Raw genomic sequence first — 25,651 nt, forward strand, 5'->3', positions numbered from 1 at the left:
GGGCAATACAGAAATATATCAAGTTATGCCATGCTGAAGTTTTTAAAAATAATTCATTAGCTTCATTACAAAAATTCTGTAGTTGTTACTCTATGTAACAACTACATATGTAGAGAATTTCTCTATGTAGAGAAATGTTTGTTAATTTTAATAACTATAACTTTTATTTTGGTTGATAAAATGTTGTGGCTTGTTTGGACACAGATGTGAGCTACATGTGTACCACAACCAATTTCAGAAACATTTATGCTTTATATTTGAATTTTGTGAAATATATTTTTATCACAGCATTACATGTATTATCGAAACAAAAACAAACAAATGCTTTCAAAGCTGAACTCTTAAACTGAATTTAAATGGTATTTATAATAATGCCAAATGTTTCACCTTTGCAAGAATGACTTCCAAAAGCTTTCCTTTGATTCCATTAATTGGGTGAAAAAACAAAACCATAATAAAAATTAACTATTTGAAGTATATGATGGCAATGATATTATTTAACTGTGAGGTTATTATTCTGCAATAGAATAAACACAGTAAGAGATATGGCTTCATGTTTTTATGTAGACAAGATAAACTGGTATTAAATAAAATTAATTTGAAGAATTGAGAGGGTATAAAAGTCGAGATTTACAGAATGATATGCAAATGTACTCTATGCAGTTGCACCCGTTAAAATGTTATTTTCAGGTTGATTTCTTAAAATAACTAACTTTGGAAATAAATGCTTCTTTACCAGATTATGTATTCTGGTTTCCACTTTGGTTTTCAGTGGTATTACTATAGCTCTTATGGTGGTTGGCAAATATTAACAAGTATGTAGAGCAAGTTTCACATGCATTTATTTTCTTAAGAAAATCAGTATTTAATTTTCCATTAAATGTACAACAGGCTTTTTATTTCTCTTTTTGGTGCCATAAGGGTTTACAAATCATAGCAAACAATGAAATAGTTGTAGATTTTAACCAAGTAATAAAGGAGGAAACTATTGCAGTGAGAATCGTGACTTTTCTCTATATGCTCTGCAAACACATATTTCATGCATATATAATCTATAATTTCTCACATTTCTCAATGACTCTGCCGATTGGTAGCCTACTGTCTTCATGTATTTCACAGATCAAACACTGATTATTATCCAAATGGCTGGCTGGAGAATCTGTACTAATATTTTTTCCACCAGAATCCAAGACCAAAAGAAATTAGCTGTTCATATTTGCATTATTTTATAAGCGAATGCCCCACAGCTATCCTTGAATGGGAGGTGTTATGTTAAGCCTGGAAAAGGTCACAAATATGAAGAGTTATCGCTGGTTATCTTTCAGATTTAACCATGTGTTAAAGTGAGGATTTGTTCACTGTTCATGTTTTTCATATACTACCAGGTGAGACCATGACAGAAGCTGGAAATAAAAAATGGAACTCTATCAAACTTTCCTTGGCTTATTTTAATATTAACTAAAATAACTTATAATAATACTTCATTATAATATAAAATTGTGGGGAAAATGCCGCATATATGAAATAATAAACTTTTCTTTAGTTACTTTTACACTTGTTCTAATTAATAGACTACATGAAGAGTTTTAACCTTTCTTGTAAAGCCATTTGGGGATCAAGATGAGTTTTAAGTAGGGTAATGGCATGTTCAGATTTACATTTTTCAAAGCATATCAACTGTTGTGTGGAAAATGGGCTAAATGGTGTAAAAGTACAGGCGATAATGCTTTTGATTAACAGAAGTAGTGGCAATGAGTAATGTATGCCAGGTCTCATGCTAATCATGTTATATATATAATCTCAAGGAATCTTCACAACAAACTTGTTATTATTGTTCCCACTGTATAGCTAAAGGCAATTGAGAATTAGAAAAGTTAGATGAACTGTTTATGTTCACACAGCTGGTGTTACAAGCAGAAGGAACTCAAATACAAGTCTGGTTTGCTTCAAACCTAATGCTCTAATATATACTTTTACTTTTTAATATTTTTCCTCCATTAGTCTCCTGCAGGGTAGCAACTATGTTTTAAAACAGCATTTACAGTTACACACACCAGCACTTAAAAACCTTCTAAGTTAACAATGAATATATTTATATTAAAGTAGTTTGGAAATGTCTATCTGGCAACATTTTTGTAGGTATGAAGTTCTGTATTTACTTGAAATTGTAATACTAGATTAAAAATACAATTTAGAATTTTTCTAATATTTATGAACCTTTACATAATTAATATGAAAGCAAAATTTTACTGCTTCTTACTTAGAAAGAAAAATGTATAAACTTACTATCTCCCTTCAACAGGTTCAATGTCCAGGGTGTTAACTCCATTGCCATGGATCCTTTCAACATCTCTGTCTTTGTTTAACTCCAGTCTCAAAACCCTTTAAAAAATATAAAAATTAAATAAGGGGAAAAAAGATAGAACTAAACAATAAATTAATTCAGACATAAAAAATGCCCTCATTTTATAAAGATTACATATAGCACAAAAATTGCAAATAATGCTGAAGTCTCTACCAGACACCCAAAGGTTTTTATGGATTTTAAAGAACTTAGAGAAACTTTTAAAATATCAACAGTACTAACAATTACATGTAAATAATTTCTCCTGAAGCATTATCTTAAGCTTCATTTAAAGAGTATATTTTATTAAGTTTTTATTAAGATATTTAGAGACAAATTTTCACGAAATTGATCATTTAAATTTAACGGAGGACACCTAGTGGACAAAAGCTGGAATTACAGTAATTTAAATAAATTCCCAGGAATATTTCTTATGCCTTAGGTGTAAATACAAAATGATTGCGTTCAATTAAACAAGTAGGCACATTTAAATAAAGCCAATTAAATATTTATAAAGGAGATGATTAGCAAGTATTCTCATAAATTAAGATGAATGAAATTTCGGGTATTCCATAGCTGTAAAACGTCATTATTCTCAGGATATTAAGGTTAAATAAGTAAATACATAAAAACTGCTCATTACAAAGCCTAGACATAGTAAGTGCCTAGTGAATGTTAATTGTTAAAACTTGTCTCAATCTGTTGGATGTTGAAAATAATTTGCATTAATTTAACCAGACTGATTTCTAAATTCATTAATATAATGCTAATTTATATAGAATTTTTAGCCTATCAAATTAATTAGGTTTTTTAAATAACAAGCATAGTGCTAGAAAAGGTACAAACTGTTATTTTTACACACTTACAGTAGCAGTAGTAATAATTAAAAGCATTTTGGAAATCATTTGAGCAACATCAAGTATTTGATTTAAAAATATCCAAAGCTCTTTGTCTTCTGGAAGACAATTTAGCCTTAAGTTCAAATATTCAATCTAACACTTATTATTTCTCTAACTTTGATCAGTAACAATAACAATTAAAATTAAGAGCCTACTATTTGCTGACATTGTACTCAGTGGTAATAACAAGTGTAATAAATGGTAATCCTAAGTGGCAGATTTCCTAGATGGTAGATTTGATTATTAAATGCTTTTACTGATTATAAAACTAAGACATAGTAATTTGCCCAAAGTCATTCATCTAATAATTGGCTGAACTGCATTTGAACTCTGACATTTTTTCCTCCAGACCACTACGCTGTCCTGACATTTCTGAGCTTCAATATTTCACCAGAAAGTATTTATTTCACATTTCCCATTGAAATTCCACTTCTCCTTAAAATAGATTTCTATTTGATGATTATTCAAATTATAACAGTAATATGTGCTTCTTGTAACAAATAAAAATAATATCAAACAAACATGTGCAAAGGCAATCATCCATTCCTTTAGTTCTCTTTTAATAATGAGAAACTTGGCTTTCATTATCATTAATGTATTTAGTTATTTGACCAACCCCCCTTGTATAACTAATCTCCCATCACCATCACCAGCCCCTTCCCCAACAAGGATGCCACGCACCAGGGTTGTGCTTTGATTTCTGCATCCCCCAGCACCCTTATCACCTGAGCTTGTCAGTCCCCACACTTAGACAACCTCCTCAACCTGCTCAGGCTCTGAAATAACACTCTGGGCCAATCTAATCCCAGTTTGGAAGCCTACCTCTGCTCAATCTAAAGACTTTAAGATTGAACCGTTTGGGAACTAGGAGGGGTTCAGATGAAGGGAAGGGGGGAGTGTAATAAGATAGTGAAACACGGGTGAGGAGTGTGTGGAAGGATGCAAGGTGCGAAGGAAAAAAGAGTAAATATAGCAGGCCTGAAAGTGCTATCCTTAGAAAGTCCTGCTTACGTGACTGGCCCCTGTCTGGCTTCTGAGATTTCAGTAAAGTTCTCATCATTCCTAGATAAGAATGGTTCACTGTGCCTAAACTATTTGGAGCAAACGTTATGTTTTATGTTGAATACCTGCTTTCCTTATAGGAGTCTGAAATTTTTATACATGCTAGGCACAGGCATGTACATACTAGGAATTTTGGTACATGATCCAAGGGAAGAGTAAAGCCGAGTTTAGTGGGAGGAAAGTGATAATGAGGCGGGAAAGTGTACCACATCCATTGGTACAAATTTTAACTGTCCTGTTAAAGAAAAGGGTAAAGTTTTCTATACCTTCGTGTGGACTCCACTCTTCGTAGGCGAAGAGGGTCGTCCAGTCCAGCTTGTCTCGCCAACAAAAACCCTAGCATTCTGTTCGTCTACACCGGATTGAGCATTGGACGCTGCCATGACAGAGCTCGCAGGCGAGACTGTAACAACGGAGTCTCCCCTTGGTAGACCCATAATGACATCTGACCAATGGAAAGCGCCGTTACTGGAAGGGCGTGATCAAGAAAGCAAGTAGGGTTCTCCTTGCCTGGTGGGCGGGCTCGGCTTTCCGGCTGCTGTCCCGGCGGATCCCGCGGCTACTCACGCTGGGATCTGGGCGATCGGCATGGGTTGGTCTCAGGATTTGTTCCGCGCCTTGTGGAGAGCGCTGTCAAAGGAAGTGAAGGAGCTGGCGGGCACAGACCAGTTCGGGAACAAATACTACTATATCCCGGAGTACAAAAACTGGAGAGGTGAGATGACAGCGAGGGCAGAGGTGGCGTAGTCAGTAAATGGGGGGAAAGGAAGAGCGTCTCGTCAACTAATGCAACCTGCGACACATGTCATTCCACCTGAGGAGACAAACCGAGTTCGTTCACCCCGCTACCCCGTTATCTTGGTGGCTTTCAATGAGCGGCTTTGTTCCACGCTCCGGCCCGGTGTGTGCCCACTGTGCCATCGCCGCAGCGTCTCGGTCCGCTGCGCCCGGCCGCTGCTGGCGCGAGCTCGGCAGACATCCGTCCCCTCTTGGCGCTGGGAGCCACGCGGGGACGCCCCAGTGTAGGTCCTTGCCATTAGGCGACGCAGACGAGGACCAGTCCGTGGAGGTCTTTTAACAAAGGTCTTTTACCAAAGGTCTTCCGAGAGGCGGGAAAGTGGCTTCCCTTCCTGCTGTGCGTCAATTGCGACCTGGCCGTAGTGGTATAATTTGAGGAGTATCCTAAGCGATTCTGCTTTCGTCTTTCTTGGCGTTGACCTTTGTCAGTAGCTCCGTACTGGCCCTCTGCCTCCCCTTCCTTACAACCAAAACCTGTCAGAAGTAGGTCCGTGCACACTCATCATGTGGTAAACAGATCCTCACAAGGATCCACGTTACCTTTACCACGAGTTTGCACCCCGTTCGTTGAGTTCACTTTATAATAGGTGGATTTGAACCGTGGTATTTCTGTGCAGAATTCGTGCGAAGCACGTAGTCTGAGGAATCAGGGGGCTTTCCTTCCGTTGAAATCACCACATAGCATAGTCAAAACCTATTCTGTGCGGGCCCCCCACCGCGATGCAAAAGATACCAGGCTTTGGGGTCAGAAAGGCTTGGTTTAGAATCTCAGCTTTCACATCTAATACTTGAGGAGATCATGGACAGATTATTTGCTCTCCCCGTCTCAGCCTCCTTCCTTGAAAGTTAGAGATGATAATAATCATATTGAGAAGCACCGAAGCTTTTCCACTTGCCACCTGTGTTTCATTCATTTCCCATAACTCTTGACAAAGGGAATTCTTTCATCCTCGTAGAGCACATGTAAGTGTATTTTGTGATTTATCACTCAAAATTGTTGTGCTTAGCCTTCTTCTGTAACTTAAAAATTTTAGACGTTTCCCTAATGAGCTGGGAAAAGTTGCCCTCTATCAGGACAAGAAATAACGTCTTTTTCTTTTTTTTAAGTGTGCCAAGAACCTAGCATGGTGGTGAAGTATTTCACTTGTCTTTTCTTCTTTTAATCATCATCCGAAGATATGTTTACTGATTTTAGAGAGGAAGGTGGGAGAAACATTGATCTGTTGCCTCCCATACGCTCCCTGACTGGGGACCTAGCAGCAACTTAGGTATGTGCTGTGAGCAGGAGTCGAGCCTCTGTTGCTCCAATCCACGGAGCCACCCGGCCAGGGCGTGATGAAATATTCTTTGACAGATTTCAAGCAGAGAGATACTTCTCTTCTATAGTTTATCGGTAGGATTTAAAAGTATGCAAACATCAGATTGACTTTTAATTGAAGTAAGTATAATTTACTTTTAGTAATATTCATACTTCTTGGTGTATGGTTTTATGAGTTTTGAAAAATGCTTAGAGCCATGTAACTATCACCACAATCAAGATATAGAACAGTTTCTTCGCTGCCTCTCCCCATCTCCCAATTTCCTCCTTCTCTTAAGTGTTTCACTCCCCCACCCCATACCCAGCCCTTGAAAACAGTTGATCTGTTTTATGTCCCTGTAGTTTTGTCTTCTCTAGAATATCATATAGATGGAATTATACAGGTGTAGTCTTTCGAGCCTAGCTTATTTCAAATAGCACAATGCAGTTGAGTTTCATCCATATGTCAGTAGTTTTTTCTTTTCATTGCTAAGTAATATTCTGCTGTTACTTTTCACAATACTGAGCTAGAGTTGATGTTCCCAAAATGGAATAGGTTAAGGGGAAGACAGGGATAGTAATGGATTAAAGGTAGCAGTGATGTCTGCTTTTAGAATGCAGGATGAATGTTGGAGCAAACATGGTGCATTTACTTTTGGAATACCTTTTTAAAAAACTGTATAATCTCATTAGGGCTTTTTGCATAGTGAATTGTTGACACTAGGCTACTAGCAGTGATTTTCAGATTGTTCTATTTAAAAAATAATTATGAAATAAATCTTTTCAACTTTAACACTTTCTTAGAAAATCTTACATTCTAAAAGATTTTTTTCATTTTGCCCTCTCAGTTTTTAAATGAAGCATGGTTATACATTTATAAAAATTATGAGCTAACAAAAATTTGTGTAAGGTTTTCAAGAAAGCACCAATTATATTTTCTATATTTATATGACTATATTTAGACTAACATATATTTGGATTATCACTGTGCCAAACACATTACTTCTAATAACATTTTCTGAATTTTATATTTCATGCTTTTTGGTTAAAAAAAAAGAGATGGCCTTTTGATATGGAGTTCTCAAACACTTTTGGGAAGCCAAATCAGAAGGAGAAGCCAGACTTTAAAGACATAATTTAAAATGGAGGTTTCTCAATCTAAAATTGAATTTTGTTTAGAACTTCAGGATATTTATACCATTTCTATGTGCCTCCTTTAAAAAAAACAAATATTAGTTGGATTTTACTTTTTGTTCTAACTTGAGAATTCTGTTTTATTTATCCATTTATTTATTTTTTAATTATTGAATTATGAAATACTTCAAATATAAAAAGTAGAGTTATAAAACAAAGCTCCATGTATCCCAATACTCACTCTCAATAGTTATGAACTCATTTCTAAATTTTATTTACCCCCACTCATTTCTTCTCTTATTTTGTAGCAAATACTAAATATCATGTCATTTTGCCTATAAAAATTTCAGTATATATCACTTAAACACTGTTTTTAAATATACAATAATAACATAATCACATATAAAAATCAATAATTCCTTAATATCATCAAATATCCTGTCCTCATTTCCCTAGTTGTCCCATAATGCTCTTATTTATTGATTGACTTATTTACTTATATTTGCAATTTGTATTAATTGAGCTCCAAAGTCTTTACATTTTGATGGCTAATATGTTTTGAAGCCTCTTGTAATTTATAGGTTCTCTCGTTATGTTGATTCTCTCCTCCTTTAACTCTCTCACACAGAAACCTCCACTTTTTTATGAGAGGTGTTAGGAGAAAAGCTACTTTAAAAAAATAACATTAATCCATTCATATTCATTGTGATAAGTGATTATATATATAGTCTTACTTCAGTCTCTTGTGTTTTTTGTTTTCTGTTATTTATGTTTTCTTGTTCTTGACTACCCTTTTTAGACATCTTTTGCAGGACAGCCTTCATTTTACTTGAAATTAACTATTTTTACCAAGTGAGACCTGAGTGAATGCTACAGCTCTTGTCTCCCTGCAGGGCTCTGATAGAATTTCTCTGGGAGAACTGTACTCATTACTTAGGCTGCCTTCGCTGCTCAGCCCCTGCAAGTGGGAGTCTGAAGGTTGTCAATATCATGTCGGAGTTTGGTTACTTATGAGAAAGGGGGAAGGAGCTCATTGGGATGCTTAGCAGGTGCTATTGTTAAGGGTTTTTTGTTTTTGGTTTTAACCTTTGGTTTTTGACATCTTACTTTTCACATTAGTGATAATTAGACCTCCCCGTGTTGGCATTAACAAATACCTTTGACTTGACCTTACCACTTACTTGCCCCTTGCTCTCAGTCCTGCTGCTCTAAGCTTAGGATTTTCTCAGCACTTTTTGGGGGGAAACTCATATAGACTCTTTACAGTATGGTCTGTATGTCTGTGCTGATTCACAGGCCAGTCAGCACTACTGAGTTTGCCTTCCGTCTCATCCTGTATCACTTATTAGTTTTCTCATGTGACATTCTTATTCAGCACTGCTTTATGCAAAACATATCTGTTTACGTATTTCATATCTATTGGCCTCAGTTTCTGACCTATTAGTACTTTTATCTGTTTTCCAGGATAGCTACATACCCCCTTATATAGTATTCTTTAAAAAATTCAATGAGATTTGAGAAGATAAATAAGGTAAACATGAATCAATAGCTATTTTAAACTGAAGTTTACATAATTTGTAACAATTTTGTAACAAAAGTTGTAAAAATTTTTCTCCTCCATTTTGTTCTCAACATAGTCTCCAATCTTTTTAGTAACGGTTTACATTAATGACAGCATTCATTGAGTGTTACATCTGATTATTTCATGTCTTTGCAGCTATATAACTAGGAATTATTATCCTCATCTTAAACATGTGTGAATGTTTCATTTATGAATACTTAAATGAACATCATGTATATGTGCCTGAGTACAGAGTAGGAACTCAAAAAACAACTGTTAAATGAATTGAGATATATATGAACTCAGACTTATGAAAACAAAAGGCAAAACATTTTAAAACCATAGAAAATGATAAGTAGTTTTAAAATCTTAAAACAAGTGATTAAGGTATATTTTTATTTATGACAGATAGGCCAAATTATTCTTCAGAGACTAAAATACTCTCATCGGAAATGAGTGTTTTTTCCATAACTTTCATAGTGTGGTTTCTGTTTGAAATTAGCTTAGTCAGTACCCTATAAGTTTAGCTTCATTGCTAGCATCAAACTTCTGTTGAGATACCCAATCTAATTTTTTTCCTTTCAGGATGAATGTATCATGATCTGGTAATTCAAAACCTGCACCATCCACTGTTATATGTACTTACAGAGTTCATTGTTTTTGATGATGTCACCTCAATCTATTTGTACTTAGTATTTAAATATACTAAAATCTTTAATGAATTAATGTTCAATTAAGACATAGTTATTAAGAATCAGACAAATTAAATGGTCAACATTATTAAGAAGGTGTATCTTGTTTCAGTAGGTAATTGGAAGTTTATGATATAGCTCAACAGAGATCCTGTAACATTTGTGAAATAATGAAGTCATTTCAGATTTTTCCAGCAGGTGGCAGCATTGTTTAAAAGTTGTAGGTTGTCAGATTATTAAGTATTTTTCCTGCTATTTTGAGAGAGGACTCTTTCCTCTACAGTAATTGGATTTATATATTTTTTCCAAATAAATCCTGTATTACTGCTTTATAAACTGATAACTCTTAAAACAAGAATTTTAAAATGATACTACGGATATTTCCTAGTTACTAATGCATAAAAATATAAGTGGCAACATTTGAAGGATTGATCACAATTTTAAAAAATCATACATATAATTTTCCAAAAGTAATATTCTGTCTTGATTTTTCAGTGATCACATAATTATCACTATGGATATCATCAAATTGATAGCATATCCTAAAATTTCTTATGATTTTAGCTAAAACATGCCTTCTGTTTAGGGATATCTAGAAAAAGTTGAACTTTCTTTAAAATACTTTGTTGAATATAAAATAATAATTATAAACTCTTTATGTAGGTTGTCTGAAGGTTGGACTTTTAATTTTCTGATCTTCATTTTTAAATTTATTTTCCTGATTGTGTTTTCCTAGGAGACTATTTCAGTTGCATATTGAATTAATTCCCTTAATTTGTGTATATATGCATGTACTTAAACAATTGTGTTTTGGTGAAGGATAAATATCAACAAATTCCTATAGTTCTTGATTGCATTCCTATCTCATACTGGTAGAATCACATCTGTGTCATACTTTCATCCAAAAGAAAAACAGGATAAAATGTTTTCACAATCAAGCATGTCAGTCCTTTTTAAATGAATATAAGTAACTTTAACCTTGAATTCTGCCTATCCCTGCTAGGGAAATATAGGACTTTTTGAGAAGAAATGAAAACTTATATTGAATGAGTGACTAAGCTATGTTAGATCTATTCTAAGTGAGGCTGAAAAATATTTCATGTAAGAAGGAAATAGTACTTGTCCTCTTTTGCTTTGAGGATTTCATAATTGTTTTACATTAAGAATAGTAGTGTCAATAACAACAAGAATGATAATAATTCAATACTGTGAATGAGACACTATTTCTAGCACTTGTCATAATTCACTATACTCACCTTTCAGAGTGCTGCTCAGTTCAAAATTCATTTCTGCTGCTATCTGAAGACTTTCTAAGTGTTAGTTACTCTGCAGGATTTACAAAATCAACTTGATGTGCTTACTTTTGAGAGTTGACAATTGAATGGGGTTGGATAGAGAATTATGTTTAGAACTGTATTGCACACTTCACTTTTTGACTGTTAGAATAAATTTCCATTTTAATGAAATTACTTAGGAATGTATACAATTTTTTAAAAAATTAGTTTTGTAATTTTAACACCAAAGCAACTATTTCTTTTTGTCTTCATTGCCTTCCAGGCCACCAGTGCTTCCACCTTGTGGTCCAACTGACAAATTGCACCCTTTGCCAAAGATTCTAAGCATTTCTTTCTCAGCTAAATATATCATATGAAGTTATGTATTTTCCATGTTTGGTTTATTAAAAAGCATACCTTTTATTAAACAGCCCTTGAGCCACTCTTTCCACAAGAGCTTTGCTCTGAAAATCATTTTCTGCTTTTTCCACTTATTTTCCATCTTTCCCTCTTCATTGTCTGCTCACTCTCACAGAGAACAGGAGGTGCTCAAAGGAGACCATTTAAAGTGACCCATTTAAGCAGGAAGCATCTAGAAAAAGAGCTCTTCTGATGCTGACAGTGGTGGTAGTAGTTATGTGTGTATGTATGTGTGTATATATATTAGAGGGTGGAGAAGTTCGATGAACCTTTATCTTGAAAAAATGAAACCTGAAATCCTCAGGAAAATTTACTGTGTAATTTCAACTATAAGCTAATTAATAGAATTAAGAGTTAAATAATTATTTTTTTACATAGTTTTTCTGGCAAAATTATAGCACAATATGACATCCTTCATTTCTCATTTATCTTTTAATAAGATTAAGAAAAGTGTTCTTTTTTTCAAAATTTGACGGCTTAATCATATTTCTAAGGATTTTTTACTAATCTTTGAGGAATATTCTGTTCATTATCCTTTGAATCTCCTTTCATCTTTTAATCCTTTTTAATCTATCCTGGCCACCTCAATTAGAAATTAATTATTTTCTTAGACTTCATGAAACCATATTTTGCAAGATTTGCAATTTCACTTTGTATTCAACTAATATATTTGTAAAAATTGGAAAATTAGAGAAATTGAGTTATAAATAAAGAAGTTACGTTGAAAAGTGGGTAGGGATTAAAATATTGAGTAGGTATTTAATGTGGACTAACATTGTAAATTTACATAGCAATTTTTATTTATTTTGAAACTATTGCTTTCCTACATGTACTGGAAACTTCAATAAATCTGTTAATGAATGTATAGTCAGTAAGGAACTCCTGGACTTAAATACCTCTGAGACTTGCCTTCCCCTCACTGGCAAGATTTTTGAAAATACAGTCATTGTACTTACTTTAACCTTCATCTAGAATTGACCGTTCTCTCAAGTGTTGAACTTTGTACTACACGCACCCATTGTGTTATAGGCAGTCGCTTTTGTAGCTGTTCCCTGACTCTGTGTGTCCTCCTGGACAACGTCTGAACTGTAGCAGGTGTTTAAGAAATTTTGTGTATCTATTTGACTGATAGTTTTTGAATACTCACTGTGTGCCAGGTACATTTCTAGGCATGACATATATCAATAAACCCCCCCCCCCAAAACCCATGCCCTTTTTGAGTTTGTACTGTAGTTAAGGGAATCAGAGGATTAAAAAATATGTATAAATAGCCCTGGCTGGTGTGGCTCAGTGGATTGAATGCCAGCCTGTGAACCAAAATGTTACCAGTTTGATTCCCAGTCAGAGCACATACCTGGGTTGCGGGCCAGGTCCCCAGTTGGGGGCGTTCAAGAGGCAACTGATCGATGTATCTCTCGCACATCGATGTTTCTCTCTCTCCCTCCCCCCTCTAAAAAAAATAAATGAATGAAATCTTTTTTAAAATATACATAAATAGAAAATTACATAATTGTCACAGTATGGTAAGTGCTAAGAGAAAAAGCAAATTGTAAACCAGAGTAAAGAAATCAGGAGTATTGGAAGTAGGGAGTGCAGTGAAATTTTTAATGGAATGATTTGGGTAGGTTGGTTTAGGCATCAACATTTTGAACAGTCTTAACAGAGGCAAGGACGTTAGCCAAGTGGATATTTGGAGCAAGAGTGCTCAGTAAAGATGCAATAGCTGTGCAAATGAGCATTTAACTCTGAATGAAGTGGGAGTTAGCCTCAGCACTTATGTTGATGTCTAACATATGCTAGATATTTTGTTAGTGTTTGTTAGATTGAAAGAAATAGAATCCACAGGGGTAGACTTTGGCTTAAACCTTACCTCATTTCCTTTCTTCCAGTGTTTCTGCGGCTTCTCTCTCTTAGGGAGCAGAAGAATAAAGAAGAGTCCCTGTAGAATATAAAAGCCTTTGAGGTGGTTTCACATTAAACCTAAAAGATTTCCTTGTTATTTTACCTTTAAAATTTTATCTTTTTCCCTAAGATATTATTTTGGAGGCCTTTGAAATGAACCTACATTTAGTAACTGTTCCTCCTCTTACCTTTAAAAAAAAAATCAGATATATTGTTCTATACCTATGTATTATCTAGGAAGGCAGTCCATCAAGACTAGGACCATCATCTGCCACTTTTACTCATCTCTTTAATAGTTACTAAATATCATGTATGTGCCAGGCACACTAGAAGTATGTATATATACATTTAAAATGAACATACTTTATTTTTTAGAAATGTCATTTCCACAAATTAGTTTTCCTTTAGATACTAAGATCTAGTTTGTAATGAAATATTTCAAGTACTTAATTATCAAAATCATAAATTTAACAGTATAATCAAATATAGACATTTTAAAATTAAAAACACTTTTCCTCAAAATTTGGAGATTAGTATATATTATCATTGAATGTCAAAAGTAAAATTATGATGAATTGAGGTGTTAAATGTAGAAGTGGGATATGTAAATTTTACATGCATTTTAATACAACTTTTTAAAATAGGCAATTTTTATCAAAGCTAGAACACATGCAAACACTTAAAATCTATGGTAAAGTTTTTGTAGGAGATGTGTCTTTATTAAGCAGACTTTCTCATGTATCTTATTAATGTCATCAGCAATATGGGATAACAATACAAATGAAACTTGAAAAATACCATTAGTAGGCATTCATCTCACATATATTTTCTTTATTTTCCAAAGTACTCTTGCCCTCAAGACTTCTTTTGACCACTCAGCCATCTGTACCAAAGAAAAGTGGTTGCTGGTAAGACAGCACTGCACTCATCTTTAAATCCATTTATAATAGAGGTGCCTTATGTATTTCCTTCCTGACTCTAACAAAGGTGTTTTCCCCTGTGAATCTTAGATTCACTTGCTTGATCTTTAAGTTTTCGACGTGAGAGCACTAACTTTGCATTTGTAGTTTTCCAATGAGCAACTTAAAAATAATCTATCATTATTTATATTAAAAAATATTTCTAGCACTGGCCAATGTGGCTGAGTTGGTTGGGCATCATCCTGCCAACCGAAAGGCCCCAGTTTGATTCCCCATCAGGGCACATGCCTGGGCTGTGGGTTTCGTCCCCGGTTGGGGCACATGCAAGAAGCAACCAATCCGTGTTTCTCTATCACATCGATGTTTCTCTCCCTCTCTTTCTCCCTCCCTTCTCTTCTCTCTATAATCAATAAAAGAAAAAGATTTAAAAAGAATATTCTAATTAAAGTAATTCCTGAATTTTTCTTTGTTAAACACTGAAATTTATTTTGCTAGAAAATTAGAGTTAAAATGTTTTTACTTTGATTTTTTTCTTATATCAAAAACCACATGACCAGCTTGAAGAAAGTTAAAAGTCATTGTCATTTAAATTTTTAAACTTGTTTGTCTCTGTGTATGCACAACGGTATATCTTTAAGACATAGTTATTTCTCCCAGATATGAATTATAAATGAAGGGCCTTTTGAATAGATACTTTTTTTCACTTATAGATAAGGCAACTGAGATAGTTACTGGCTCAAATCTCCTAAGAACTCAGACTATATTCTCCCAGTATATTTTAACTAAAATGATCTTTAAAGTGATTTTGTAGTATGCTTCTTATTAGTATATACCACACAATGAATACTTTTATACCAATTGAACTTTCTTTAGTGTCGTTATTACTTATATATGTATATATCTTATGTCTGCTACATTTACAGCTTTTACCTGTTTTTTTAATCATCTTCTATTTATCAGAATCAAATCAAACTTTATAGCTATTAAAACTAGTTCACAAAACTATGAAAGCAGCAAGGCTCATAATGGAAGCAATGACACATACCAACAATAGGAATCCAGTACTGTGTCATAACTGAGATACATGTTCATCAACACAGAGGTTTGGCGATTGCAGTATAGTTTCCAATCAGTCTTTTTTAAAACTCATAATAAAAGTCTCTCTCACCCTCTTGTGCAATATTCCTATAACTGTGTGTGACTTCACTAAGATGTTTTCATTTAGGCAGGATGTCCAAATAAGGAAAATAACTGAATCATTGGAAATACTGTGCAAACAATTGGTTAAAATATAGGAAAGGAAAATGGGTCAAAGCTAGTGTCAGATTTTAGTCTGCTAAATAACCATTTTTCTTTCAAATTAGTTATGATGAAAAGGCTGCTAACATTAGAGTTAAAAACTTAATTGAACTCTTTTTGGATGACTTACTTTTGATTTATAAGCTGGAAGATAAAAAAATTTTTTCTTTTAGAATTATCTTAATGACCACCATGTTACATCCATTAGCAAATAAAATCTTTTCAGGATCTCCCTTTCTATTTTTACCTTACTGTGCTTGGATTCACTCCTTATGTTTTTTAATTAAATGCTTGTGCAAGAACAACAATTTTTTAATGTCTAAAATAAGAGCCTCTAATTAAGATATTAGCATCTTGGAGAATGGCTTATTCTTGGGCAACCTGCAAGATGTCCTCCTAAATTATTGGCAACCAAGTACAAACTGTGATTCTTAGCCAGTAAGTGTTACCCACCTAATTCTTTTTTGGGAATAGAAAATAGTCAAAATTTTGAACTCTGGAAGTCTCAGAAACAAGTCTGGGTCAGGTTTGGAGCCAGCAGAATTAAATTTGTAGCTACCGCTTCAATTGTCGAAGAGACAGCAAATTCAGGAACATTTTGGGCAACTGTAATTTTTTATGAATCAATAAATAAACCAACAAATCTAAAGCTTTAATTTTAATAAGGGCAATTATAATCTTTAACATTTAACTGTCCTTTAAGAAACTAATACCAAAGGGGCAAGAATCACTTTCTTTTCTTTCTATTGTATCATTTTGGAGAGTTATTTTTTATATCTATTTCTGAAAATTTTGAAATAATATATGTGAAAACTTCAAGTAAATTATTTTAGCAATAAGAAATTATTGTTGTTTTGGAACTATAGTAGTTTGACCTTTAAAAAAAGTTCCTTTTGTTCAATGAATATGTGGAATAAACATAAAATTTTAGTTGCTCTTAAGATGCTGAAAATGTTTTTTTTCCTATGAATAAGCATGAATGTTGGAAACAGAGACATCACAAAGGCTTTGACTATTGAGTAAATCATAAAAATGTTACAGAGGTTTGAGTCATGTGCTCCCTCCAAAGTGAAAGATACTGTTACTTAATCCTAATCTATGTGATCATCCTTTCTTTCTGGAAAAGATCCCATTTTTCTCTCCTAGTAGTATTCCACACAGTAGGTGATACCTTTTGCCAGGTTCTTTCCCATAATATGACCTAACCATGGAAAATTCCTTACCAAACCTTCATAAGCATAATTTTTTTTGGCTATATAATTTATGGTTAAAATGAGATTTTTAAGTATGAGACCGATTACAGTAAGATTAAAGATTTAAAATTTGAGTACTTAAGTGCATTGTTTCAAGTCGTGCTTTCAGTATAAATGAAATACAAGGCCACTAATCCATGGTAGAGAAAGTGAAATTTGAGGCTTCGAATCTACATGTTCTTAGTATAGATTCTATGTATTTAAAACCCTAATAGAACAATTAAAGTTCAGTTGAAATAATGGCATGTTACCCCAGATGGGTAAGGAGCACAGAGTCTCAAAAATATGTATTTTCCACACAGCAGTAACCCAACTAGATATTAACATAGGTTGATAAGATAACTTTTTAATATATAGGTGCCCCTTTTGGAGGAGTAGAGCTATCATTAATTCTTGCTCTGGATTGCTTTAACCAATAAGGATAACAATATCAAATTGGATTAAAGGGCGGTTGAAATTGAGAGTAGTTTTAGAAGTTTAAAAAGAGAGGAGATCTACCTCTGTATTATTTGTGAGATTTACCTCTGTGAGGTGGAAGATTTTTTAGATAGAGAATGAGGAGACAGAAAATGGGGGAGACTTTGGGAAAAGGAAGTAGAGTGGTCAAGGTAGACTTTGCAGTTTTGTTTCAAGTCCCTGAAAATCACGTTTCCCTTTGACAGATAAAATCTTCCATGCATCCTTGCAGAATCTCTGTCCCCATCCCAGGCCTACTTAATCAGCATCCTTGTACAAGACCCACAGGTGATTCACATGCATGTGAAAGCTTGAGAAGCCCCCTTGCGCCAAGTGGCTGACTGAGTTAAGCAAGGGTCTTCAGTTTAGAAAGCAGCCGTTCCACCCTCCATGCCCCTCCCCATCCTCCACTCCTCCACTCCTCCACTCCCTTCCTTCTGTCCTTTTAATTTGACCTTCCTAGACTCTTATTTTTCAACTCGGTGTTTTGTGTCCTTTGTACTTCCCTGTTGAGACATGGAGAGAAAGAAGAGCAGAAAATGTGTTAGGAAACATATCACTTAAAAGAGATTAGTGAAATAAGTCAAATTTCTTCCTTATATGACCCTCATCACCTACCTTATCATTTATCAGATGGTATAAAAATTTTGTATGCACTACCCTTCAGAAATTTTTCCCTGTAAATTCAGAGAGCCTTCCATGTAAGGAAGTGGGATGATTACATCCTGGGGCACTCTGAGGCAGAGCTTTAGCATGGCAGCATTTTCACAGAACCTAATACAAGGGCTGACAGCCAGGTAACTGACTCCATTGCTGTTCTTAAGTGTTCTTCTCTGGCTGATACGGAGAAAGAAGCAGACTTCCTATATCTCATGAGTAAATTCCAAGGAGCATCTAATTCTAATGGTATCTTTGGCACCAAAGAGGCTACATCTCTCCTTTTTAAAAAGTAAAAATCATGGCTATTTTCATGCTCATACCACACTTTTAAAACTTATGACCATCTCTCCCTTTTAATGTCATTGTACTGTCAGTTTTAAATAAATCCCTTAACAGTGTTCATTTTTGAAAACAGTGGACTTGGTAGATCAGGGCTAGCTAGGTTATGTTTTAGCTACTAGAGGATTAATGAGAATAGACTTAAAAAAAGGAAAATGATTTCTTGTACTTTTTGTAATATGGAGATAAAAAAATAATTCCTAAGACTTTTCTTCCTCAAAGCTACCTTAAAAATGACTTTCGCAAATAGCTCCAAAATTGGAACTAACATAGGATAGTATTTTACACCTTTACTTCTTTCATTTTCCCATTTTATGTACTATTTCCTGAATAAATCAAGAGAACATGAGTGTCTTTTGCAACAAACACTAAGCATTCACACTATTTTCAATGAAATTTTTCCAGTATTTGTGGCTATGAGGTTACTAGTAATGATGCCTATAGATGTGGCAAACTTGTCTTCCTGGTTACTTAGCCCAAGTTTATTAGCTATTGCTAACAATGATATAGATCTCCTGAAACTAGATGATTGTGCCTTCTTTTTGTCTCAGTTTTCTTCGTTTAACACCTTTCTGCTCCCAGTAAGGACCTAAACATAGAGGAAGGTTGATAGTGCTATCTCAGTGCCATGTAAGTTTATGATGAGGAGTGCCTGAAACTGTTTTTTGAGAATCTAAAGGACTTCCATTTTCCTCATACCAGCTACAGAAAGAGGGTCCTTACAATCAATACCAGCTTAGGTATCTTCCCTACCAAAAAATAGCTCATGTTACAGATGTGGTTGCGGTTGAGAAAGTGTGTCACCAGTTTCCTGGGAAAGTTTAGACCAAATTAAAGATCTTAGAGTAGTGTTTCTTGTCTAAATTCTTTTGTACTTATGCTTTGAGCACTTAGAGAAGTACACAGTTTAAATGGATAACTACAGATCTATGGAATAGAACTGAGAATTCATAAATAAAACCATGCATCCATGGCCAAGTTGATTTGCAGCAAGGGTGCTAAGACAATGCATTCAATGGGGGTAAGAATAGTTTCTTTAACTAATGGTGCTAAAACAATTAGATATCACATGCAAAAGAATAAGTTGGACCCCCACCTCACACCACATACAAAAAATTGGAACCCTCATATGTTGCTGATGAGAATGTAAAATGGTGCAGCTACACTGGAAAACAGTTCGGTGGTTCCTCAAAAAGTTAAAGAATTACATATGGCCCAGCAATTCTACTCCTAAGTATGTACCCAAATACAAATACTTGTACACGAATGTTAATAGAACTATTCACAGTAGCCAAAAGGTGAGGACAACACAAATTTTCATCAGTGGATGAATGGAAGAATGAATAGTGATTATGTACATACAATGAAATATTACCTTTAAAAAGGAATGAAGTACTGACAAATGATACATAAAAGAAGTCAAACACAAAAGGTAGCATGTTGTATAATTCTATTTATGAAATATCCAGAATAGGGAAATCCATTGAAACAAAGCAGATTGCCAGGGCTAGGGGGAGGGGAGAACAGGGAGAGACTGCTTAATTATTACAGGGATTATTCTGCAGTGATGAAAATGTTTTAGCACCCTATAGAAGGGATGGTTGCACAAAACTATGAATGTACTAAATACCACTGAATTGTGCACTGTAAGATAAATTTATGTGAATTTCACCTTGATTTTTTATTTTTTAAGGAATCTTTTTTTTAAAGATTTTGTTTATCTATTTTTAGAGAGGAGAAAGGAGGGAGAAAGAGGAAGAGAAACATCAATGTGTGGTTGCATTTCACATGCCCCCTGCTAGGGACCTGGGCTGCAACCCAAGCATATGCTCTACACTGGGAATCAAACTGGCGACCCTTTGGTTCACAGGCTGGCACTCAATCCACTGAGCCACACCAGCTGGTGCTTACCTTGATTTTTTAAAAAAGAGGATAGCTGGTTATACTAGTACACAGGGATCAATATCATCATCAAAACAGTTTGGTTTTTGTTTTTGTTTTTTTGAAAATGTTTGCTGTGGAGTCAGAGTACTTTATTCTGGAAGTATTTAGAAAGTTCTCAAAAAAAACTAGATGTCTTATTTTGCTTTGTTATCGGTGTGGTGTTTTTGTTTTGTTTTGTTTTGCTTTCATTTTATTGATTATGCTATTACTGTTGTCCCAATTTTCCCCTCTTTGCCTCCTTCCACCCAGCACCCCACAGTCCTTCAGGCAATCCCCACACCATTGTTCATGTCCATAGGTCATGCATAGGTTCTTTAGCTACTCCATCCCCTATGCTGCACTTTATATCTCCATGGCTATTCTGTAATTACCTACTTGGACTTCTTAAGCCCCTCACCACTACCTCCATTCCCCCATACCCCTCTTCCTTCTGGCAACCATCAAAATGCTCTCCATATCCATGGTTCTGTCTCTGTTCTTCTTGTTTGCTTAGTTTGTTTTTTAGATTCAATTGTTGATAGATATGTATTGATTGCCATTTTATTGTTCAAAGTTTTGATCTTCTTTTTCTTAAATAAGTCCCTTTAATATTTCATATAATAATAGTTTGGTGATGATGAACTCCTTTAGGTTTTCCTTGTCTGGCAATCTCTTTATCTGCCCTTTGATTCTAAATGATAGCTTTGCTGGGTAGAGCAATCTTGGCTGTAGGTCCCCACTTTTCATTATTTTGAATATTTCTCACCAATACCTTCTAGCCTTCAAAGTTTCTTTTAAGAAATCAGTTCATAGTCTTATGGGAACTCCCCTGTAGGTAACTAACTGCTTTTCTCTCACTGCTTTTAAGAGTCTCACTTTACCTTTAACCTTTGGCATTTTAATTATGATGTGTCTTGGAATGGGCCTCTTTGTATCTATTTTGTTTGGAACTCTCTGTGCTTCCTGGACTTGCATGTCTATTTCCTTCACCAAATTAGGGAAGTTTTCTTTCATTATTTTTTCAAATACATTTCCAAGTTCTTCCTCTTTCTCTTCTCCTTGCACCCCTATGATGCAAATGTTGGAACACTTGAAGTTGTCCCAGAGGCTGCCTACATTATCCTCGCTGGGGGTGAGGGGGAGGGTTCTTTTTCTTTCTTGTTGTTAAAATTGACTGTTTTTTGATACATTATGTTCCAAATCATTTATTTGATTCTTGGCTTCATCCACTCTACTGATGTTTCCCTATAAATTATTCTTTATTTCAATTAGTGTATCCTGTGTTTCTGACCGGATTTTTTATGCTGTTGAGGTCCTCACTAAGTTCCTTGAAGACCTTAAAACCAGTGTTTTGAACTCTGCATCTGATAGATTGCTTATCTCTTTTCTGTTTAGTTCTTTTTCTGGAGTTTTGATCTGTTCTTTCATTTGGGCCATGTTTCTTTGTCTCCTCATTTTGGCAGCCTCCCTGCATTTGTTTCAGTGCATTAGGCAGAGCATCTATGACTCCCTGTCTTGGTAACATGGTCTAATGTAGTAGGTGTCCTGTAGGGTCCAGTGGCACAGCTTCCCCTATCTCCCAACCTGGGTACTTGAAGTGCTCCCTTTGTGTGGGTTTAGTACACCCTCCTCTTGTAGTTGATCCTTTATTGCTGTTGGCCAGTCAATGGGAGGAATTTACCCAGATTAGTCAGCTGCAAGGACTGGCTGTGACCACTGACCACCAACCTTCACCCTCCATGCAGGATCAACTGTGTGGGGGCAAGGTGATGGTGCTCCAATGTGGTCTGCAGCTGTCCACTGGTTGTGCAGGCTCTGAGGTTTCCCAGGTAGTGAATTTTATCCACCACACATGGATGTGGGACTAGCCTGTTTCGCATCTCCACTCCCCCTACCAGTCTGGATGGATGTGGTTTCTTTAATTCCATAGCTGTCAGACTTGTATTTATGAAGGTTCTGAATGATGGTTGTTCTACATTTTAGATGTAATTTTAATGTGGTTGTGTGAGGAGGTGAGCCATGTTTACCTAGGCTGCCAATTTACCAGAAGTCCTTGCTTTGTTTTTTGCCTTTTACAAATTAGAAAGCTAACAATGTTTAGAATTCCAGGTTGAGAGAATATTTTTCTTTTTTGGCTTGAATTTGAATAATGATTTTTGATGGGAAAAAATAAAAAATATTAGAAGACAACATGATAGAAGAAAAACATTAGAATTGTTATGAATCATTGCTAAAAATGTTATGAAATCTTCATAGTGTTGAAGGATTCAGTATTTAAGAGTATGCAATTTATCAGCATTGAAAATGTGCTAATTATTTGACCTCCCCCAAAAAATGAACAAAGAGATTAAAAGAGCTTTAGTCACTAGTGCGCCTTTTCAATGAAAGATGAGTAGATTTAATGTTCATTTGCCACATATGGTTTCATTAATAGCACTTCAGCTTTTCTCTATTCCATCTGAGGCTTTACACTGACAGAAGTAAATGCAGCCTTCTATCAGACTTGCCAGAACTTTTGTCAGTTCTGCTTATTCAGAGGTTATCCTTCAACACTTTCTAAACCATGTTTAGAAATGCTTTATTGATAAATTAGCTTATTTCATGTTTAAAGTCAGCAAATGCTATGCTGATACTGTACAGGTAAGAAAACATACAGATATCAAACAGAATTTTAGATTTATTAATTGATACTAGACAATGAAATACAATTAGAAGTAGACTTAACCTGAGATGATAATGTATACTGATTCCGACCCGTTAGCCCTTTTGACTCTCCTTCTGCCCTCATGTAAGAAGACTTGGACCCCTACCTGCTTTCTTGCCCTGTGGATTAGAAATTTTCACTTGACTCCCTAGTGATGGTCCATTAAGCTGCCTCTGTTAGTGTCATGATCAGTGACCACTGGAGATAAAACCCCTGAGTGTGTGAAATGTTTTGTGAAATCTTTGTTTTAGGTTACCTATTCAATTAAACCTCTGCTTATATGAATATAAGAATTATTAAAGAATGCCAATGAGAAATATGGCTAACAGAGAATGGGTAATAGAGTGGCTGGAAACCAAAGAGCAGCTTATGTTTAAATAAGAGAGAGAGCGTCAGAATGAGTCTGAGGGACAAAATATGATTTATGGTCCACATCTTGTTCTGTGAATCATTACCATATTATACCATGGCCTTTTCCTAGCAACAGACTCTCTTTGGGCATCCAGCCACCACATGATACTGTTCCTAAAGGTTCTATTCTTATTCTCTTTCCTTGGCAGAAACACCCCAGGGAGGGAGCCAACTTGAGTTCCCCTTTCCCAATTACCTTCTAACTATTTCTTCTATCCCATATTCCCAGCTATTCCCCTCAAGGCTTTTCTCTGTATAATAAGTCCAGATGGGCCCAACCTCCTAATACTTTTACTTTTAGTTTATATTTTTCTTTCTGTTTCTTTTTAATGAGCTCTGTTTCACATTTGCCTGTGTTTAAAAATGATTGGGAGAATGCAAAGAATGACTTCCCTGTGCAACCTTATTTCTAAAGGGAATACCATTATGAAGGCTGTGCACCAATACAGCCTTGTAATTCATTGTGCTCATGATATCTGCTCTCCATTAATATTTTGCAGGGTTTCACTGAACATATTTTTCTCACCTCTGCTGTTCTAATAGTTTCAGGAGACATAATTCATTTGGTCTTCAAGATAGTGAATTCTTATTAAATATAGTTTGATTGGAAGTCACATTTCATAGAATACTCTATCACTTTAGTTATTTAGTAAAATCTGATTACATTGTGATGAATAGCTTCATAAATAAAAAGAAGTAGATTTTACTTTTTAACCATAAAATCTGTTTATATTAGAGACATTTTTCCTTTGGCCTCTTCTCTTTTAGGCACTAATCTCAGGACGGATTCTGCCGGCATCCTCAGTCGTCATCGGCATCCCCTAATCAGGCCTTCATATATGGTCACCTGATAACCCGGGACTGTCGCTAGCCCAATGGCAAAAAAGATTATACCTTAAAAAAACAAAATAACAAAGTCTGCTTACTCAACACATTCTCTCCTACCCTATAAAGCTGGTATACTAATATTTCCTTGGAAACTGGACTAAAGTTTTAATGAGTTAGGAAAGAGTGGAAAGTATTAATAGGAAAACTGAGGAGGAAGTGTAGGATGGTATAAGCTGCCTGCCTGGATCAGCTCTAGCAAGAGGTGACTAGGAAAATACCAACCAGGACAGTGTTGGCAGAAAGTGGAATTGGAACTTACAAAGGGAGTTCATCTTAGAAAGGAGTTCAACTCATAGGGTCAATGATTAAATTTAAATGATCAAGTAGGTCTCCTTTTAGTTACTATTCCGTGAGTCCTGTCTAATCATAGTTTAAGATAGGGAATGTAGTTTTAGTTTGATATATCACTCACTTCTGTGTCAGATCAAGCAAGGAGGGTATTCAACATTAACTCCTTTAGGATCTTAAGTAGTCACGTATTTTTATTCATTCTGATTTTAGATGATAAAAATCTTGAAAATGTCGTATTATATTTCAGAATTTACCACACTTAAATCAATGTATAAGTTCAAGGGCATTGGAATCAGTATAATTTATGGTTCTTTTTTCCTCTCAGCATGAATAACTTCAAATTCAGTGAAGTGTTGTTTGGCTTTTCTTACCCAAATGGTATAACTTATCTGATACACTTCAATAGTTGCCTATTTTCCCTTTCAGAAATGTCTGTTCTCTCACCAGGAGACTAAAACATTGTGCAGATGTACAGTTGGATACAATGATGCCGATATAATATATGCACTGTTTAATAATTTATTTTGTATCTGGAGTGATGCATCTGTTTCCTTCTTGTGGGAGGGGGTTTGTGCTTCATTTCAATGTCATTTTAGGTACTGGTCCAATTCTTCCATCCAGTTAACCAAAAATGAAAATTTCCATCTGTTCAGTTGCCATTCAGAGGAATGTTTTATCTCTAAAGCACATTATGACAACTAAAATTGACAGCATAATCTGTCTGACTTTTTTATTTCCTCTTTAGATTCTCTTGAGCTTTTTAACAAGAGTATTTTTTTATAGCTGCCTTACTCTCTCTTCTTCTCTCTAGTAACTGTAGACCAAGAGAGCATGAATGGCTGTCCAACTGTTAACTGTTTTATTATGTGTTTTTTTCTGTCCATTAGTGACCCTACAGGAAACATATTTGTTAGCATGCCATTAACAGGACAATGCAAGCACAGCATTCTCTTTTTATAAGAGTGAATGTCTGCCAGTACTATTTGGCATTCCATTGAATGCAGACTCTTTCCAATTGACTTTTGGAAGGTACAGTTACAGACTGATTTTTATTGATCATTCTGTACTTTAGAAAACTGGCTGAGGAGGCTTTTGGAATATACTATCTCTAAAGTTTTTAACTC

General features: G+C 35.1%; 2 protein-coding genes across 5 annotated transcripts in view; one reads left to right on the plus strand and one right to left on the minus strand.

The window, feature by feature from the left end:
* ERCC8 (ERCC excision repair 8, CSA ubiquitin ligase complex subunit) overlaps nt 1–4,706 on the minus strand; it is a 38,215-nt gene extending 33,509 nt beyond the window's left edge. Inside the window, exons 1-2 of the mRNA XM_054578382.1 lie at nt 4,572–4,706; nt 2,287–2,382 (exon numbers count right to left, since the gene is read on the minus strand). Coding sequence (XP_054434357.1) covers nt 2,287–2,382; nt 4,572–4,648 — 173 coding nt within the window. The 5' untranslated portion in view covers nt 4,649–4,706. The remainder of the gene's footprint in view (nt 1–2,286; nt 2,383–4,571) is intronic.
* A 77-nt stretch (nt 4,707–4,783) lies between these two features.
* Nucleotides 4,784–25,651, plus strand: part of NDUFAF2 (NADH:ubiquinone oxidoreductase complex assembly factor 2) — a 250,622-nt gene continuing 229,754 nt past the window's right edge. For all 4 annotated transcript variants that reach the window (XM_054578386.1, XM_054578385.1, XM_054578384.1 and 1 more), the window contains exon 1: nt 4,784–5,020. In XM_054578386.1, the coding sequence (XP_054434361.1) occupies nt 4,894–5,020 (127 nt within the window). In that variant the 5' untranslated portion in view covers nt 4,784–4,893. The remainder of the gene's footprint in view (nt 5,021–25,651) is intronic.

The sequence above is a fragment of the Pteronotus mesoamericanus genome, unplaced genomic scaffold (assembly GCF_021234165.1).
Source record: "Pteronotus mesoamericanus isolate MK-2021 breed Mesoamerican mustached bat unplaced genomic scaffold, CSHL_Meso_final contig_50, whole genome shotgun sequence".
In the NCBI taxonomy this organism is placed as follows: Eukaryota; Metazoa; Chordata; class Mammalia; order Chiroptera; family Mormoopidae; genus Pteronotus; species Pteronotus mesoamericanus.